At 35.3% G+C, this 16,147-nt stretch overlaps 1 protein-coding gene across 2 annotated transcripts; it reads left to right on the forward strand.

Annotated features, from left to right (window-relative positions):
* The first annotated feature begins 7,707 nt into the window (after positions 1-7,707).
* On the forward strand, positions 7,708-14,740 carry LOC110024029 (LEAF RUST 10 DISEASE-RESISTANCE LOCUS RECEPTOR-LIKE PROTEIN KINASE-like 1.2). Of its 2 annotated transcripts, none has more exons than XM_020723745.1 (3): positions 7,708-8,531; positions 12,851-12,883; positions 13,497-14,740. In XM_020723745.1, the coding sequence occupies exons 1-3, from the start codon at positions 7,733-7,735 to the stop codon at positions 14,690-14,692; spliced, it is 2,028 nt and encodes a 675-aa protein (XP_020579404.1). In that variant the 5' UTR covers positions 7,708-7,732; the 3' UTR covers positions 14,693-14,740. The 2 variants fall into 2 exon arrangements, with proteins under 2 accessions (XP_020579404.1, XP_020579405.1); XM_020723746.1 differs by lacking the exon at positions 7,708-8,531 and adding an exon at positions 9,317-10,242.
* Positions 14,741-16,147: the final 1,407 nt, after the last annotated feature.

A 16,147-nucleotide genomic window follows, 5' to 3' on the forward strand; every position in this document is an offset into this window, starting at 1 on the left:
GTCATTCATTTACTTTATAAATTGGTCACTTATATCGTTAAAACATGTTGAGAAACTTATAGACCCGAAAGAGCTAAAATTTATTGACTTGTAACTATTACATTCTACCTTGGAAAGAGCAGTGACAATCGTCTAAAGGGGGATGCAAATAGATAGTGAGATAAGATTTGATGGGCGTAAAATTGAAGTTTCTAGAGTGACCTGGTAGATTCTTTTATCAATTTGATCTAGAGATAGGAACTAAGCGTCACTGGTAGATCCTATAGAGAGGGCACAGTAGATAATCTAGTGGTGAGAGACTAGAACCTACCCAACACTATTATACATGCCGACACCAACTTTAGATTAGCCAAAGTTCTTTATGCTCAGAAGAGGTAAAAAATAGGTTTGCCCCTATTTGTCACAATAGATCAATTAAACTTCTAAACATATGCAATCCTACACTGATTATGAATTATATGTAAGGAGAAAATCTCATTACATATCTTGAATTTTCTAGTTTTAGTTATTTTAATTCCCTGCATTTACTTTTAAGTTGCACTTATAGGAATTAGTAAACCTTACTGCACTTATAGGAATTAGTAAACCTTACTTTTCATTTGAATTACATTTAAATTTTCATAGAATATATTCTACTGTTTAAATTAAAGGACTTTCTTCATCAAATTCATAAAATTTCTCCCTGTGTGATCGATACTGGGGTTTTTAAGAAAAATCCTATATTATTTGAAACGATACATATACTTGCGTAGTACCCGTAATGTGAATATTTATTATATAATTTTTAGATCATTTTATTTATTCACGCTAGCCCCTAAACAAAATTTGGGCCAAGTTTTTTGGCAATCTTTTGAAGTATAAATATTTGTGTGATTGTGGGTTCAGGTCAATCCTCTAGAGCCTGAAGTCAAAATAAATAACTTTATCATACTAAGTTTTAGTCCAATAAGTGCTAAGGAAGCAATTCCCAGTCTACTACGTCAATCGGATCCTCCGAAGCACCGAACTCAGGTGCCTTATTCTAGATAAACTAACATTTTCCCTCATTACTTAAACGCACGAGCTTTGATCATACTTTCAAATACATCCAGCTAGGGTCATCACTAACCATCCACTCAAGTACATGCTAACTCAATCATAGAATTTTGGTCTGCTTCTCAAATTGACTAGGGAGCTCAGTGAGTTTGACATTTTCTATATGCTTCAGACTGTGATCAAAGCACATGTATAGCCAACTTTCTAGTAGATTTTTCTGAAACAAGTGAAATGAGAGGAGTAGTCTCCAATGGTCAATCCTGAATACAACATATGGATGGAGCTTCAAGCCAAGCTACAAAAGGGGATCCCTCTCATCCGGACCAGTCTGACCGTAAAACACTTATATCATTTGATGGAGGCCAAATTGGAGGTTGCCAACAATCAGACCGGGTATGAAGATCTAATTCCCATGTTTTGTTTTGCTTATGAAATGTGCGCTCGATATCTCCAAGTAAAATCTAACTCATACTTGGTTGTAAATTAAGTAAACAGGCAGTTAGAGGTGGAGATAATATAATGTCTAAGTACCTAAGCAAAATGAAAGTAAGGATTGGTAGGTTCAGAGGCTTCAAAATCAAGCATATCACCTTAGAGAAGAACCAAATGGCATACCTCTTAGGAAGGGATGCCCAAAACCTTATATGATTGAATATTGATGAGGTCGAGGCAGTAGAACAAGAAACTGAAGAGTGAACTAGTTAGATTGACCCCTACATCTTATACCTTGAGACAGAGAAGATCTTAAAGGACATTGCAAACCCAAGAAGATTCAAAGTAAAAGTCATTCAATATCTCTTGATCAATGGAAAGGTTTTCTGGATATTAGTTTTGTTGCAATATCTATAGTGTATAAATGAAAAAGAGGTAGAAGAGGTACTTCGAGAGGTGCACTAAGAGAAATGCAAGAACTATTTAGGAAGAAATACTTTGGCTTACCGAGTACAATGATGGAGTAACTTCTGGCCAACATTTATGATAGATGTTGAGGAGTTCTCCAGGAAACACGAGCTATGTCAAAGTTATGCACCACTTCAACACAAACCAACGCATAGATTACAACCCATTATCAATCCATGGCCCTTTGTCATCTAGGACTAAACATTATCAAGCTCTTTCCTTTGAATTAAGGCTAGTTCAAGTTTTCTTAGTTATGGTAAATTCCTTTTTAAGTGAATCAATGCTGAGAAAATTGCTCAGATCATAGAGGAGTTCGTTTCAAATTTCATCATGATAGATCTAATATGTCGCAATGAGTTGTTGGTGGTTATCATCACTGATAATAGGACACAATATGTCAACCATGGAGTAAAGGACTTATGCTAGAGTTAGTGAAGCAATTTGAAATTTACATTCATGCATCATCGTCGGACAAATGGGTAAGCCGAGACAACTATCAAAATTATCCTGGACTTGCTAAGGAAGAAAGCCAAAGGAGCCAAGTGGAACTGAGCAGAGTTCTCACATCCGTCCTTTAGGCAATTCAAACTACACTTTCCATGACGATCGAGTAGAACCCTTTCATGTTGTCACATAGTGTAAAGGTGATGTTATCAGTCGTGTATAACCATCACAATCAAAGAGTGAAAACCACCTCAGTGTTTGAAGAAACAAAATTGAATGAGAGGCAAGAAGTAATCGATGAAGGAGTAACGCTCATGCTCAACCAGGTTGATTCAGCTCTTCGGTAAGAAAAAGTAAAGAGGTAGACAACTCGTTAGTATAACAGACATGTCTGAGAGAAGATCTTCACCATTGCAACCTTGTGTTGAAAAAAAAATGATCTAAAAGCATGAGTACAAGTTGTGGGAAAGCTCGACCAAATGTAGATCAAACTTTTCATCATCTACAAATGAGTCACCTTTGAGGTGAACGGTAAAAAACAATAATATTTTGTTTCTTATCTGAGAAATAATCTCAATATCATAGGTGAGAGAGTATAATTTCATGATGTTATATTTTTTCCTCTACTTTAAAATTAGTTTTATAGAGTATTCAAAGTGTTTTACATGCATGAATCTTTCGATCGACTACTCTCAGGCTCGATTGGCTGAGCTTAATTAGTTTCAGGTCAGTAGGATTGGTTCAATTGGCTATGCTTGGTCAGCGTTGTTAGTAGGTTGATCTAGTTCAACTATTAACCTTTGATAATAGATGTGGGACTTTTGAGCGTCTTCAATATTGTTGGAGATGCTAGGGATTGGGTCTTCCCTCATATCAGATTCTTCGTGGTAGTTGGCTCGGATGCCTCTTTATCTCGTCATGATCAAATGGTTTTGACTTGGATTATTTGGTCATCTTTCATGACTCAATAAACTTTGACCTTCTTGGTTTTAGCTTGGATGACTACATAAGATTGGATGAGTGGGCCTCACATTCTTCTGTCACTAGGTCATCCCTCACTAAGCCTTCTCCCCTGACCACTAGATTTCTTAGGATTAGTGCTAGCACATTTTTTTTGTACACCCCTGCATCCCCTTTTTCTTCAGTTATGAAGAGCTTCCTTGTTCTTGGAATCATGTACAAAAGTTTTGGACTCCTCCTTGGTGGTTTACGAAAGGAGATCAAGTAAAGGGGCTTACAGCTCTTGCAAAAGAAAAGGTGCAAACGAATTTCGAGAGGAGGAGTGCATGTCATGGGATGTTTTCTTTTATATTGGCTCCTGGAATTCGAAAAAAGAAGATAGGAGCAGCAAGTTTTTCATTCTTAGTAAAGGTAGGGGAGGGTTTTGAGGGCTTGTGGTCTCATGAATGGAAGTTGGTGTTCTCTTATTTTTGTGAAAGAGGAAGATGGGTTTTTGTTTGCTGCAGTCACCCAAAAATTATTGAGTGGAATCTTAATTTCTAGAAATTTAAAGAATCTAAATAGGGTTTTGGAGGGAATTTTCCTTCCAAAAAAGAGTTAGTCATTTCTTTTAGGTTTTATTTGAGTGTTAAATTTTTTATTTGGGGCTTTTAATGTTCTTGAATTTTAATCCTATTTTTTAATTAAATTGAGTTATTTAGTAATTATTAGTTTTCTTTTTATAATATTTTTTTAGTTGAAGTTTGAATTTAAATTTATCTTAAATTTTCTTCTTTTTTTAATATTTATAATTTATGTTAGATTTTGGATTTATATTTCATTTTTTTTAATGAAATTTTAGTTTGAGCTTGATGTAAGATTTTATATTATTTTAATTTTAATTTTTTGAAATTTTTTTTTTAGCTTTATATTTTGATGGACTTATGTTTTTTTTTTGTTAAATTAATTAAGTAAATTTAAAATAAATCCAATATAAGTTGTTTTAATTATTTTATGTTTTTAAGTTTCTTTTATCTATTGTTTTAATTTAATTAAGAATTTATTTAAATTGATTAAGAATTTGTTGAAACTATGGGTGTAAACGAGTCGAACACGAGCGAGTCCGGGCTCAACCCACATTTGGCTCGTTTATATTTCGAGCTCAAAAAGTGTGTTCGTGTTCGGCTTGTTTGCTTAGCGAACCGAACCTGAGTCGTTCACAAACAAAGAGTCGTTTTGACAACCCTAATAATGTAGCCATAAGATGTTAAAGATTGTGGTAATATTTAAAACGTCATTTGAATCTAATTTAATAATTTTTATTCTATTTTCTTAATTAATACTTTAATTGATTATAAATCTTTGTAGCCATATAGTCAATTAAATTTTTTAAAATACTACTCATCAAATATATATACATACATACATACATATATATATATATATATATATAGTATTATTTCGAGTCAAAACGAGTCGAACACAAACGAAAAATTTCGTGTTGTTCGTCTCCGGCTCGTTAACTTAGCAAATGAGCCAAACACGAGCTGTTCGCGAACAACGAGCCGTTTTGATAGCCCTGGTTGAAGCTTTAATTAGGAATTTTTTTAGGTTTTTCAAGCTTTAGTTTTGTTTGTATTTAATTATAAATTTGTTAAATAGGTGCCTTTGTTTATGTTTAATTAGAATTTGTTTAAGATTGCAAGGCATGTTGTGGGATTTGTATTTAAATGTGATCTTTTTATTGATTTTGATTAAAATTTAAAATTTATATTTTTTTATTTAAGCTTTTAATTCCATATTTAACATGATTTCTTTTTTATCAATTATTTCTTTCATTTTAATTTCAATTATATTTGAGCATGGTTTGGAACAAACTTCAAATATATGTGAGCTCATCTTGAACCAAATGCTTGAGTTAAAAGGAAGAGTTAGGCCTGACTAGGTCGATACCACAGGGTCTCTCCAAAGTTAATTAAGTCAAAGGGTAGCTCAAACCAACATAATCCATCAGGTGAACTAAGGATCTCTCCTAATTCAAGTCTCCAAGCTCAATGGATCTCATAAAGGCATACTCAAAACCTTTATTGGTACTCGGCCTTTAATTTTAATAACTTAGCAAAGATCAACTCCATAATAAATTATGAGTTTAGGATTAAGGCTAAGCATATTTCAAATCAAAGAGAGTAAATATTTGGTTTATGTTTTAATTTTTAGGTCTCAACCATCCACTAGACCTCTATAGTAACCTCTAAGAAAATTTTAAGACTAGACCCTATGCTCTAAATGAGTAAGAGGTGAGAGAAGATTGACTTGAGGTCACCAGTTGTCTGATTAATTCTTGGTTATTCTCTATCAATAGCATGAGAATATTCTTCATAGGCAAACCTGGTCTTCAATTAGACTTTGCTGACAAATATACATATTGGCTATGTAAGACATATGTTTGAAATCTAAAAAAAAAAAAGGAAGAAACTATCTAATGGAAGCTAAGGAATATTATGAAGGCATTAAGAGATACAATTTTTTTTTTTTGATGATATTGTTTTAATGCTTTATCATCTCATTTGGATTGCTTTAAAATAAGACTTCTTTTGAAAATTCGAGCTCAACTAACATTCACAATGTTGATACACTACAAACATTTTATCTTCATGTAAGAGTATTGATTTCTTAAAAATCGCCCCTTATAGAAGACGAAGTTATTATAATTCTTATTAAAAATTAAATATATTGTAAGGAGATGTTTCCCCTAATGGAAGTACAATGACATAGAACTCTTTGTAAGTTTATGCCTTATGAGATTTTTGGATGAATATTCAATTTCTTGAATAAGTAAAAACCTACAATAAAAATTAGTGCATATTCTTTGTATAAGGAAATATTATGCATCTTTTGAGACTGGTGTCTTCTAAGGTTTTTAATATATTTATACTTTTTGAGGACTTTAGATCTTTTTAGATACACTTACTTTTTAAAGCTTGAAACATTCTAAAATTTTTTAATATACATATTCCTTCTAAGATTTATAGTCTTCAATGATTCTTTCGCATACTTATACATTTTATGACTTGTAGCATTTTGAGATTTTTTAGCATATGTGTAACTTTTGATATTTAAAGTCATTTGAGAGTTTTTTTTTAGTGCATTTGTACCTTGTAAGGCTTATAAAATTCTAATGTTTTTTAAGCAAACTTATAATTTTGAAGGCTTATAACCTTTTGAGATATTTTTGAGTTAAGACCCTTTCAACTAATTGCTCTCATGGACCCTATTTTGGAGGACTCTATCCACTACTAACGTCCAATGGATGTTACCTCATGGGCATGCCTTTAATGACTATGAGTGGAGATTTTGTTTACCACTTATCTTCAATGGGTCTTTCTAATGAGGAAATGAATACCATTAACTTCCCATTAAGGTTAACTCATGGGTGTGTCTTATAGGGATATGAGTGGAAACATTTCTGTCAGATGCCTTTGAGGGGTCTTTCTAGTGATGACATTATCCACTATTATATTCACATCAAGATTATTTGTTGTTTGATTGCTATAATAGTAATAATTGGTTATAACAATTACTAGTGGCGGTCGACAACGATTGATTGTTGTTCACATACACTTCTTTTTATGGGTAATGTTTGAGTTGTTGACTCACTTTTTTTTTTTTTCTCCTCCAAATTAAGAATACAAGTTTATTTTCAGAAATTTAATATGGATCTCAAAATACTACTTTAAACGGTCCATATTTATTCCCTTATCACAAGTGATTTTTTCAATTTTTAAGTATCTTAATGATATCAAAATTAAATAATTTGTGCTCGTTGGATTTTTCCAATTAAGCTTTTCGATTTGACTCTAAACATATCAGTTGTTTGATCTAAGGTTATTTGAACTCTAATTGAATCATTTTCAGCGTCATTGAGTTCGTCATATCAAAACCATTAGTGCTGCAATAACCTTATTGAAATCGGGCCCTAGGATTCTAAATTTAATTTAAAATATTTCTCGCTTAAAATTCATGAAAATTTGTACCTCGTGGTAAGATTTCTGGAAGACACATCAAAATTAAAAATCTCTCTTTTTCTTTTGATTCACAAAGTTAAAAAGCTTTTCAATGTCCATTTTAAATTGAATTTGAAAAAAAAAATGAAACGTGAAAACTAGAAAACCAATGTCTCCCCCTCCTAAAAAACATTTTGTAAGTACACATTCATAATTTCTTTTGCTTTATAATGGAGAAATATTACGTCTTCATCTTCGGATTGCGAGGCAGTAGACTAACAGAGGCATGAAGAAACGCTGGACCACATATCCATATGGAACAGTTGACCAAACCCCTATTTACCATTAACAAATACGCCCCCTCACCTCTTTCCTCTCTTCACGTTCCAAAAAACTCAAAACCAAACACCATGTCTCCTTCCACCAAACTCCATCTTCCTCCCCACACAGCCCTCTCCCTCTCCCCATTCCTCACCACCCTCCTCCTCTCCCTCCTCCCTCCTTCCCACCCCTCTCCCATCCCCAACTGCTCCCCTTCCTCCTGCGGCAACTCCTCCCTCCAAATCCCTTACCCCTTCTGGCTACCCCACGATTCCCCAAACTCCCTTTCCTCCCACTGCGGCTACCCCGACCTCATGCTCGACTGCCACAACAACAACATCATCCTCTCCCTACCCAACGCCGGCAACTACACCATCACATCCTTCAACATCTCCTCACACACCCTCACGCTCATCGACACTGACGCCATTGCCGATGCCACCTGCCCCCATCCGCTCTACAACCTATCCATCTACTCCAATTTTTATGATTCCACTCTCACCTTCACTTCCGAAGACACCGAGCTCTTCTTCTATTACAACTGCTCTCAAACATCAGTTACGGGAGATGTTCCCTTGCGATGTAGTGATGGGGGGAAATCATCGTACGTGTTGACGCAAGATATGGTGTTCCCAGGTGCAGATTGCGCGGAGAATGTGGTGGCGCCGGTGATGCATGCGGCGGTGCTGTGGAGCAAGAGTTTCTTGAGTGGGGATGTGGTGGGAGTGATGAGGGAAGGATTTCAGCTGCATTGGAATGTGGGCGGCGATGATGATTGCCGGAGGTGTGAGGATTCCGGCGGGTTGTGCGGGCATGGACTGATGGGCTTTGTTTGCTTTTGTCAGAGTGGGATTAAGGAGAAGCATTGCGGCGAAGGGAAGGCTACAGGTAATGTTGATTTTCTCTTTTCGATTTTTTTTTTTTTTGGTTGAAATTTAAGCTTTTAATTTCACCACGGTATAAATCTTTAAATTCTCAAAAAAAAAAAAAAAGAAGTAAAATCACATATCAGAATTAATTGAATTTAAAATATATCGCTCCGGACTGTTTTATGAAGTTTGGTATGGTGGTTGTGTGATGCTGCGATAGGCAACAATGATAATGGTCAGCTCCGACTTAAAATATCCATATCAAATCTTTATTTAAGATAGATATGGCGTAAAATATAATTTCATTCAAAAAAACGTAAAATTTAATTAATTTACTATATTTTTCTTCTTTTATCTTAGAATTAATTCAAATATTATAAATTAATAACATCAAAAATCAAGCCGAAAACTTCCACTCAGATTCTATTCTTTACATTAAGTTGTTGCACCACCTGCTCGGCTTACGTAATCACATGACCCCACCGGTTGGTAAGAGTGTGGCCCGCTCGGAATTGTGCTCGCCCTCTGGAAGTTTTCCCGATTTTATACTTGTTTTAAGTTCACACGGCACTCATCAGCCTCCCACCTAATTGTAATCCTGCCCACACATTCCCACACGAACGGTCGAGATCGCGCAACAAAACTTGACCCCAAGTCCTTCGGTCTCCGACCCGCCAGAACGAAGGTATATCGTGCTTCTGTATATTAGCTAGCCACGTGTCATTATAAGCATTAGCGCACCAATCTCAGAGTGTATCCATGCTCTTTAGAGGTTTAAATTTTCTTTTTGCCGTGTTGTAAATTTTAATGCCACCGTCCGATTTGCGAGTCCCTGAAGAAAATGCTTGCCACGTGGACATTGAAAATTGGCTACTAAAGACTTCGACGACCCGGTCGTCCCTATTCTCCTTGTTATATTTCTGCATTCTCGTTGGAAAGATACGCCCCACAGGTGTTTGCCAAAATGCTTCAAGGACGGCGGTGGTGTCGATCCCCATTGTGCCTCCTCCTTCTCCACCCCCTTCTGCTTCTTCCCTCGGCTTCTGTTCCCAGCAATCCATACTTCCTTCACTGCTCTGAATATTTAAACTGCGGAAGCTTTAAGGACATCAACGTTACCTATCCCTTTCGCCTATCCGAAAGCCCGAATTACTGCGGCTACCCTGGATACGAGCTTAACTGCAACATGGATGACAAAGTCGCCCCGCTTACCATTACAATTGGAGGAGAGGATTATGCCGTACAGAACATCTATGATCAGGACAGGATTGTCGTGGTTGTCGATTCAAATTTCATGAGAACTGAATGCCCTATGAGCTTTACCAACATTAGCATTAACACAACCCTTTTCAATTACACCAGTCGCGACCACAACCTCACAGTTTATGTAAATTGCAGTTTCCCGATGATGCCGCCCGGCCTATTAGAAATCCCATGTCTGAACAAGCTCAATAGGCCCAAACTGTCGTACTATAAAGTGGGAGATGGGCCTTCGACATTTTTAGAAAATTTGCCTGGCAGCTGTGACATGACGGCGGCTGTACCGGTTCATAGCAACCAGCAGTTCGGTGAGGCGTTAAAAGGGGGATTCGGATTAACTTGGAGCAACGGTATGGATTGGTGTCAGGATTGTAAGGAATCCGGAGGGATGTGCGGTTACAATGAGAGTCGGCCAGGAGATCATTTGTGCTTTTGCTCTGAAACTAACTACCTTGATTCCTGTTTTCACTGTAAGCCGCTTTGTCCTAATCTATTCTACGATAGTTTTTTCTTTTTTTTCTTTGCTCGACTCTTACCTTTACCGTTACCAAATCGAACTGTGCTAATTTGATGAGATTTAAGAGGGTATAACGTTTTTGAGGACGTATGTGAGGTGAGGAAATGCAAAGCAGGTGCCTTTATGCTTCCTTGCCTGCTACATTCGTTGTCGCTTCTGGAATGACTTTTATTTATTTTATTGCTTGCTGGTTTAGAGAATTTTTCTCTAGTTTTGTATTTATTTTATAATATCATATAACTATTAAAAAAGCGTGCCTTTTCTTCTTCCCTCAATCAAAATCCGGGATCCTTCTTGATTGGAAACGAATGGTCAAAATAATTAAATGGATCTTGCTTATTTTTCGCTTGCTTGTAAGATCAATAAATAAAGAACTAACTCTTATGAAGAAAACTAAACCAGGTAAATAAAATTGAACCTAAAATGAATTTTCGGAGAGCAAACAAATTGTAGAAGAACATTTTGAATCTTATTTTGCAACTAGATTTTTATCCTAGTCATTGGAAACTTTTTTGAGTTTTAGTTTTTAGTCATATTATGCTTTCCTGGTCTTAGGTGACTGCTGTAGGTTGAATTTTTGCAGTTTGACTAGCGGTTGGACTAAGCGCGTGCAAATAAATCATGGGCGTAGAAGAGTCAGTACTAATATCTTTTTGTTTGGAAATCTTGAAGATGGAAAATGGGAATAGGTTTAATTGTCATAGAAAGGTTGAATAATGAGAACTCTAGTTTGATTAGAACAGTAAAAGCTGACAACTAAAGCTGCTAAGCCTCCTGATTACGACTGCTCTAACATAGATGCAAGTTGTTGTAATTTGTAAGCATTATTGCGTTATAGTTCAATGTTATTTATTATTAAGAGGTTAGTTTACTGTAATAATCAAGTTGTATTCAGTATGTTTTGAAGTTCTAATTTTGAGTTATGTAATTTGTAAGCTTTGATGCCTTTTGTAAATGCATTGATATTAGAGTCTTTTACATACATACGACGCACCTAATTCTTATGTATTTACATATCTAACCCCTAATCTTTCATATTTGCATACATAACTCTCAAATTTTTATTATCACATCAAAAATACCACAGTTAGTTACTTTTTAAAGTGAAATACACATTTTGATTCATACATTTATGACACCTAAGTATTATAAATGTAAATACTAAACCTTAGGTGTTAGATATATAAATGCATAAGAATTGTGTGGTGTGTATTTAAATTTCCCTTAATATATTGTAGTGGATATCATTTGTGGGAGATGGCTTTTGTGGTGGAAGTAAAAGAAGTCTTGAGGCTTTGGAGTTGTCATCAAGAGATTTTCGATGATCTACTCAATTGCTCTTACAAAAGAGGAAATGGATGAATAGGAAGACGAACATCGACCTTGGTAATGATGACGGGCTTTGCCTAGTTAGCAATGATGAGCACCACCCTCTGTGGGGACTACCATCATTGTCATTGGTGGTAATCATGTTTGTTAACATTGGTGAAGATAACAGGTGTTGGCATTAGTAGCGAAGGTAGGCATTGACGTTAGTGCCAATGACAAGCATCGACATTAATAGCATGGCGGGTTACAAAGTTGGTGGCAATGGTAGATCTCAACGTTGGTGGTGTTGTGTGTTAGTCAGGTTGAACATTGTAAGCATCAGCGTTAGGCGTGCATCAGGTGCTAGCAAGTGTGACTCTAGATTCTCTCATATGAATTTTTTTTAGAGTGGAATTTTGAACCTACCTATAGCTTGCTCTCAATTTATTGAATGAATAGATGACATAAATCTAATATTTGTGAGATTTTATAGATCTGTCTCTGCCAAGAATCAGTACATTGAAAATTTCGATACTTTTTTTTCCCATTGGATGTACCAGTGTGGTTTTGATACCCAATTATGGAAAATAAATAAATAAAGATTGCAAGAACAAAAACAACTACAATAATAAGACACTCATTTAATGGGTGTAAAAAAAGGCAATAGGGGAATTTGTCTTGTTTGGCAAATATTCAGCTACATCCACGATCACATGGTGTGATGATTATTCCACTAATAAGATAAAGTACACAAAATCTTCCCTCTTTTCTCTCTCCTCTTTCTTTCTTCAAATTTTCTTACCATATTTCTCTCTCTAAGCATCATGAATATAACACTATTCCTTCTCACTTGTAATTAATATATATAAACGCATGCATACTTACATATATGTTTATATATATTGGAGGGTACTTAGCTTTTCTTCACCTGCCACATTTATTTCACCTATCATCATTAAAACTAATGCCTAATCAAATGGAAACTTCAATTTTCTCAATATATTATTTTTTTTGTATGAGAAGATAATTGTGATTTCTAAGTATGGAAAGTTTCAATTATTTGGAATCAAATTCACAGGTTATTGATAATTTCATGCATGTATTGGATAATTTGATTGGTGAAATATATGAGTAAAGCTACAATTTTAAAAAGGCTTCTATACCGATTATTTTTTGTATTTTAAGCGCAATTAATGAATCGTTAAATCATCTGATTGTTTACTGACCCTTGTTAATGTTGGCTATTTTTGCAGCAAACAGTAAAAGAAACAAGGGACTTATAATAGGTGAGCAAGATAATCTCTCAACTTCCTTGCCATTCTTGTTTGCTCATCATAATGATATGTTATATTTCATCTCACTTTATTTGCTAATTTTGATGGGGATGGAAGTAGCAGTTTTCAATAGCTATCTAAAAGAAATTTTTAGTGAGTCATACAAAATTTACCCAAACCAGATTATATTTTATCCTCCTAAAAGAAGAATCATCGCTCCCTTCTCTTTTAGATTTTAATGTTATGATCTTTTCATGTACGATAAAAAGTTCTTCGCAAATCTCATCAAAATTAGTACATACCCAACCAAGTTTTTTTTAATCCCAAAACCTTAAGTTTGTCAGAAAGTGCGTAGCATTTGATATTTAGACACCAATATATTTTTTGAATATTGGATATTGGACTGATCATAAAAATGATCACTTACCCAACAATTATTTGATTATCAAATGGAAGGATTTTTTTTTTCTTCAATGAATCACTACAAATTTAAATGTGAAGTTTTTGAAATTGCTTGAAACCATTCTTAAGAAAAATCATGATTGTTATTGTATTATTCAATTAAAAGAATAATCCTAATATGTGGATTTAAAGACTTGTAGTTCATTAAATTTTCACTTTGCAGGAATTAGCGTAGCCGGTGGCTTTAGTGCAGCCATTGTCAGCTCCTTTTGTTTCCTCATGTACAAGAAGGAGAAGAAAAGGAGGGGCTCTACCTCCACTGTCAATAGAATTGTTTCCTTCCAGCCCTTCTCCAAATCAGACCCTGAGCTCGGTTCCTCTCTGCATGCTCCCATCTTCAAATATGATGAGCTTTATGAAGCCACCAATGGCTTTGATGGCTCCAGAGAACTTGGTGATGGAGGTTTCGGCACAGTTTACAAAGGTAAGCTGCGAGACGGTCGTGTAGTTGCAGTGAAGCGCCTCTATGAGACCAACTATCGGCGCGTCGAGCAGTTTATGAATGAAGTTAATATCCTCTCACTACTCCGCCACCATAATCTTGTTAGTCTCTACGGCTGCACATCCAGGCATAGCCGAGAGCTCCTCCTTGTCTACGAATTCGTGCCCAATGGAACAGTTGCAGACCACCTCCATGGCTCACGGGCATCCGAATCATTCCTCCCGTGGCAAGTACGAATGACCATTGCTATCGAAACAGCTGATGCCCTACGTTATCTCCACTCTGTTGAGCCACAGATCATTCACCGCGATATCAAGACCAACAATCTCCTTCTCGACAACAACTTCCATGTCAAGGTTGCAGACTTCGGACTCTCAAGGCTCTTCCCACTCGACGCCACACACGTTTCCACCGCCCCGCAAGGCACGCCAGGATACGTCGATCCAGAGTATCATCAGTGCTATCAGCTCACCGACAAAAGCGATGTGTACAGCTTTGGAGTAGTACTCATGGAGCTCATATCATCAAAACCCGCTGTTGATGTCACTCGACAGAGGAACGAAATCAACTTGGCAAAAATGGCCATTGACAAGATCCAAAGACAGGAGTTACATGAATTTGTGGATCAAAAATTGGGTTATCAGTCAGATTACAACATAAGCAGGATGATCAACCAGGTGGCAGAGCTGGCATTCCAGTGCTTGCAGACTGATAGGGAGATGAGGCCAAGCATTAAGGATGTTCTTGATGTTCTAACAGAAATAGAGAGCGGCGGCAGGAAGAATGGGAGTTGTGAGAATGTAAATGCTGCAGTCAAAGAGGAAGCTCGGTTGTTGAAGAGCTCCCCACCTCACTCGCCAAATTCTGTAACGACGGGATGGTTGAGCATGGAGACGACACCGAACACCAGTGGATGAGGTAACTTATGTTTCATTTAATTCCTGAAAGAACAAAATATTTGGTAAGTTGGTATATTCTTCATATTTTCTCGCCTGCATTGCGGATGCTTGTAAAGGAGAAATAGGAGTTATTTTATTGATAGGCTCGGAGATTAGAAGGGTATGTACATAGTCTTGAGTCTTATATAACCTTAAAAAATATTTATAGGGGGGTTGTTTTAGTGAGCTTAGTTTAATGACGTTTATATTTGTAATCATTTCTAAATTAGAAATTTGTGTGATATTGTTTCTACGCTCTAATGAACGGAGTAACTTGATAGTAATGTGAGATCTATCTGCAATGGGTCATAGTCTATACTGTAAAACAAACATGATTATGTCACCTTGAAGTCATATATATTCATTCATTCTTCCTGAGTCATGTATTTCGAGAAAATATTTAAAATATTGTTTAGATACATGTATGAGTTAGAAGTTCTGACTTTTAAAATTGAGCAAGAAAGTATTTAAATTATTGTTTAGATACATGTATGAGTTAGTAGTTTCGACTTTTAAAATTGAGAAAGAAAATATTTAAATTATTGTTTAGAACATGTAGCCCAGTTGCATGGTCATTTTTAAAATTGAGGAATCAATTTTTTTTATTATGAAATATTTACAAGCTTTAATTAAGGTCTTCTCTTTATTAAAAATATTGGATTGAGGTTTTCAACCATATGGTTATTCTTTTTTTGTAGGTTGTGAGATATTCATTTGAATTGTTCTCTTTCACTCATTAACATAGATAAGGTGATACTTTTGCAATTATCTCAAACTTTATAGGAAGCCAAGTCTCGTCATATACCCCTTTAAAGCTTATTAGACTATGTAATTTCTTTGTTGTCACAAACATAGGTGGACCCTATAAAATCACATAAATTTATATCTTATGTTTGTAGTTATATATATATATATATATATTCTCTCATTTTTGTTTGTTTTTTTTCAAAATTTATTTTTATCCTAATAGTTGATATCAAATTTTTGATGCATTAATCTTTCAGATTTGAGCAAGAAGGGTAAAATATTAAAATTGACTAGTTTTATTGCTAAAATTATCACTATTATACTAGATATGGCTCCTTCTAAATTTGACAAATCGTCAAATATGCTATTAACACATAATTCTCCATAATATTCAAGTCTTTTTGGAAGAAACTTAGAGAAGATCCAAATAGAAAAACATTACATTGAGCTATTAATAATCCATCAAGGAGTGATATATGTACGAAAATCATTAATCATAATTATATTGTGTATTTGATTTATTTACATCAATGAACTTAGATACAAAAATCATGGTGTCTCAATTCATTTCAATGAATTACAACCAATCATTGTTATAAAAGTGGTTATGTATAGTCTACCAAAAATACAACCACTAAAAGCAAACATTTGATACTACTCAACCATAACCCTACTTGTCACTGAGCC

Source organism: Phalaenopsis equestris, unplaced genomic scaffold (genome assembly GCF_001263595.1).
Source record: "Phalaenopsis equestris unplaced genomic scaffold, ASM126359v1 Scaffold000240, whole genome shotgun sequence".
Taxonomy (NCBI): Eukaryota; Viridiplantae; Streptophyta; class Magnoliopsida; order Asparagales; family Orchidaceae; genus Phalaenopsis; species Phalaenopsis equestris.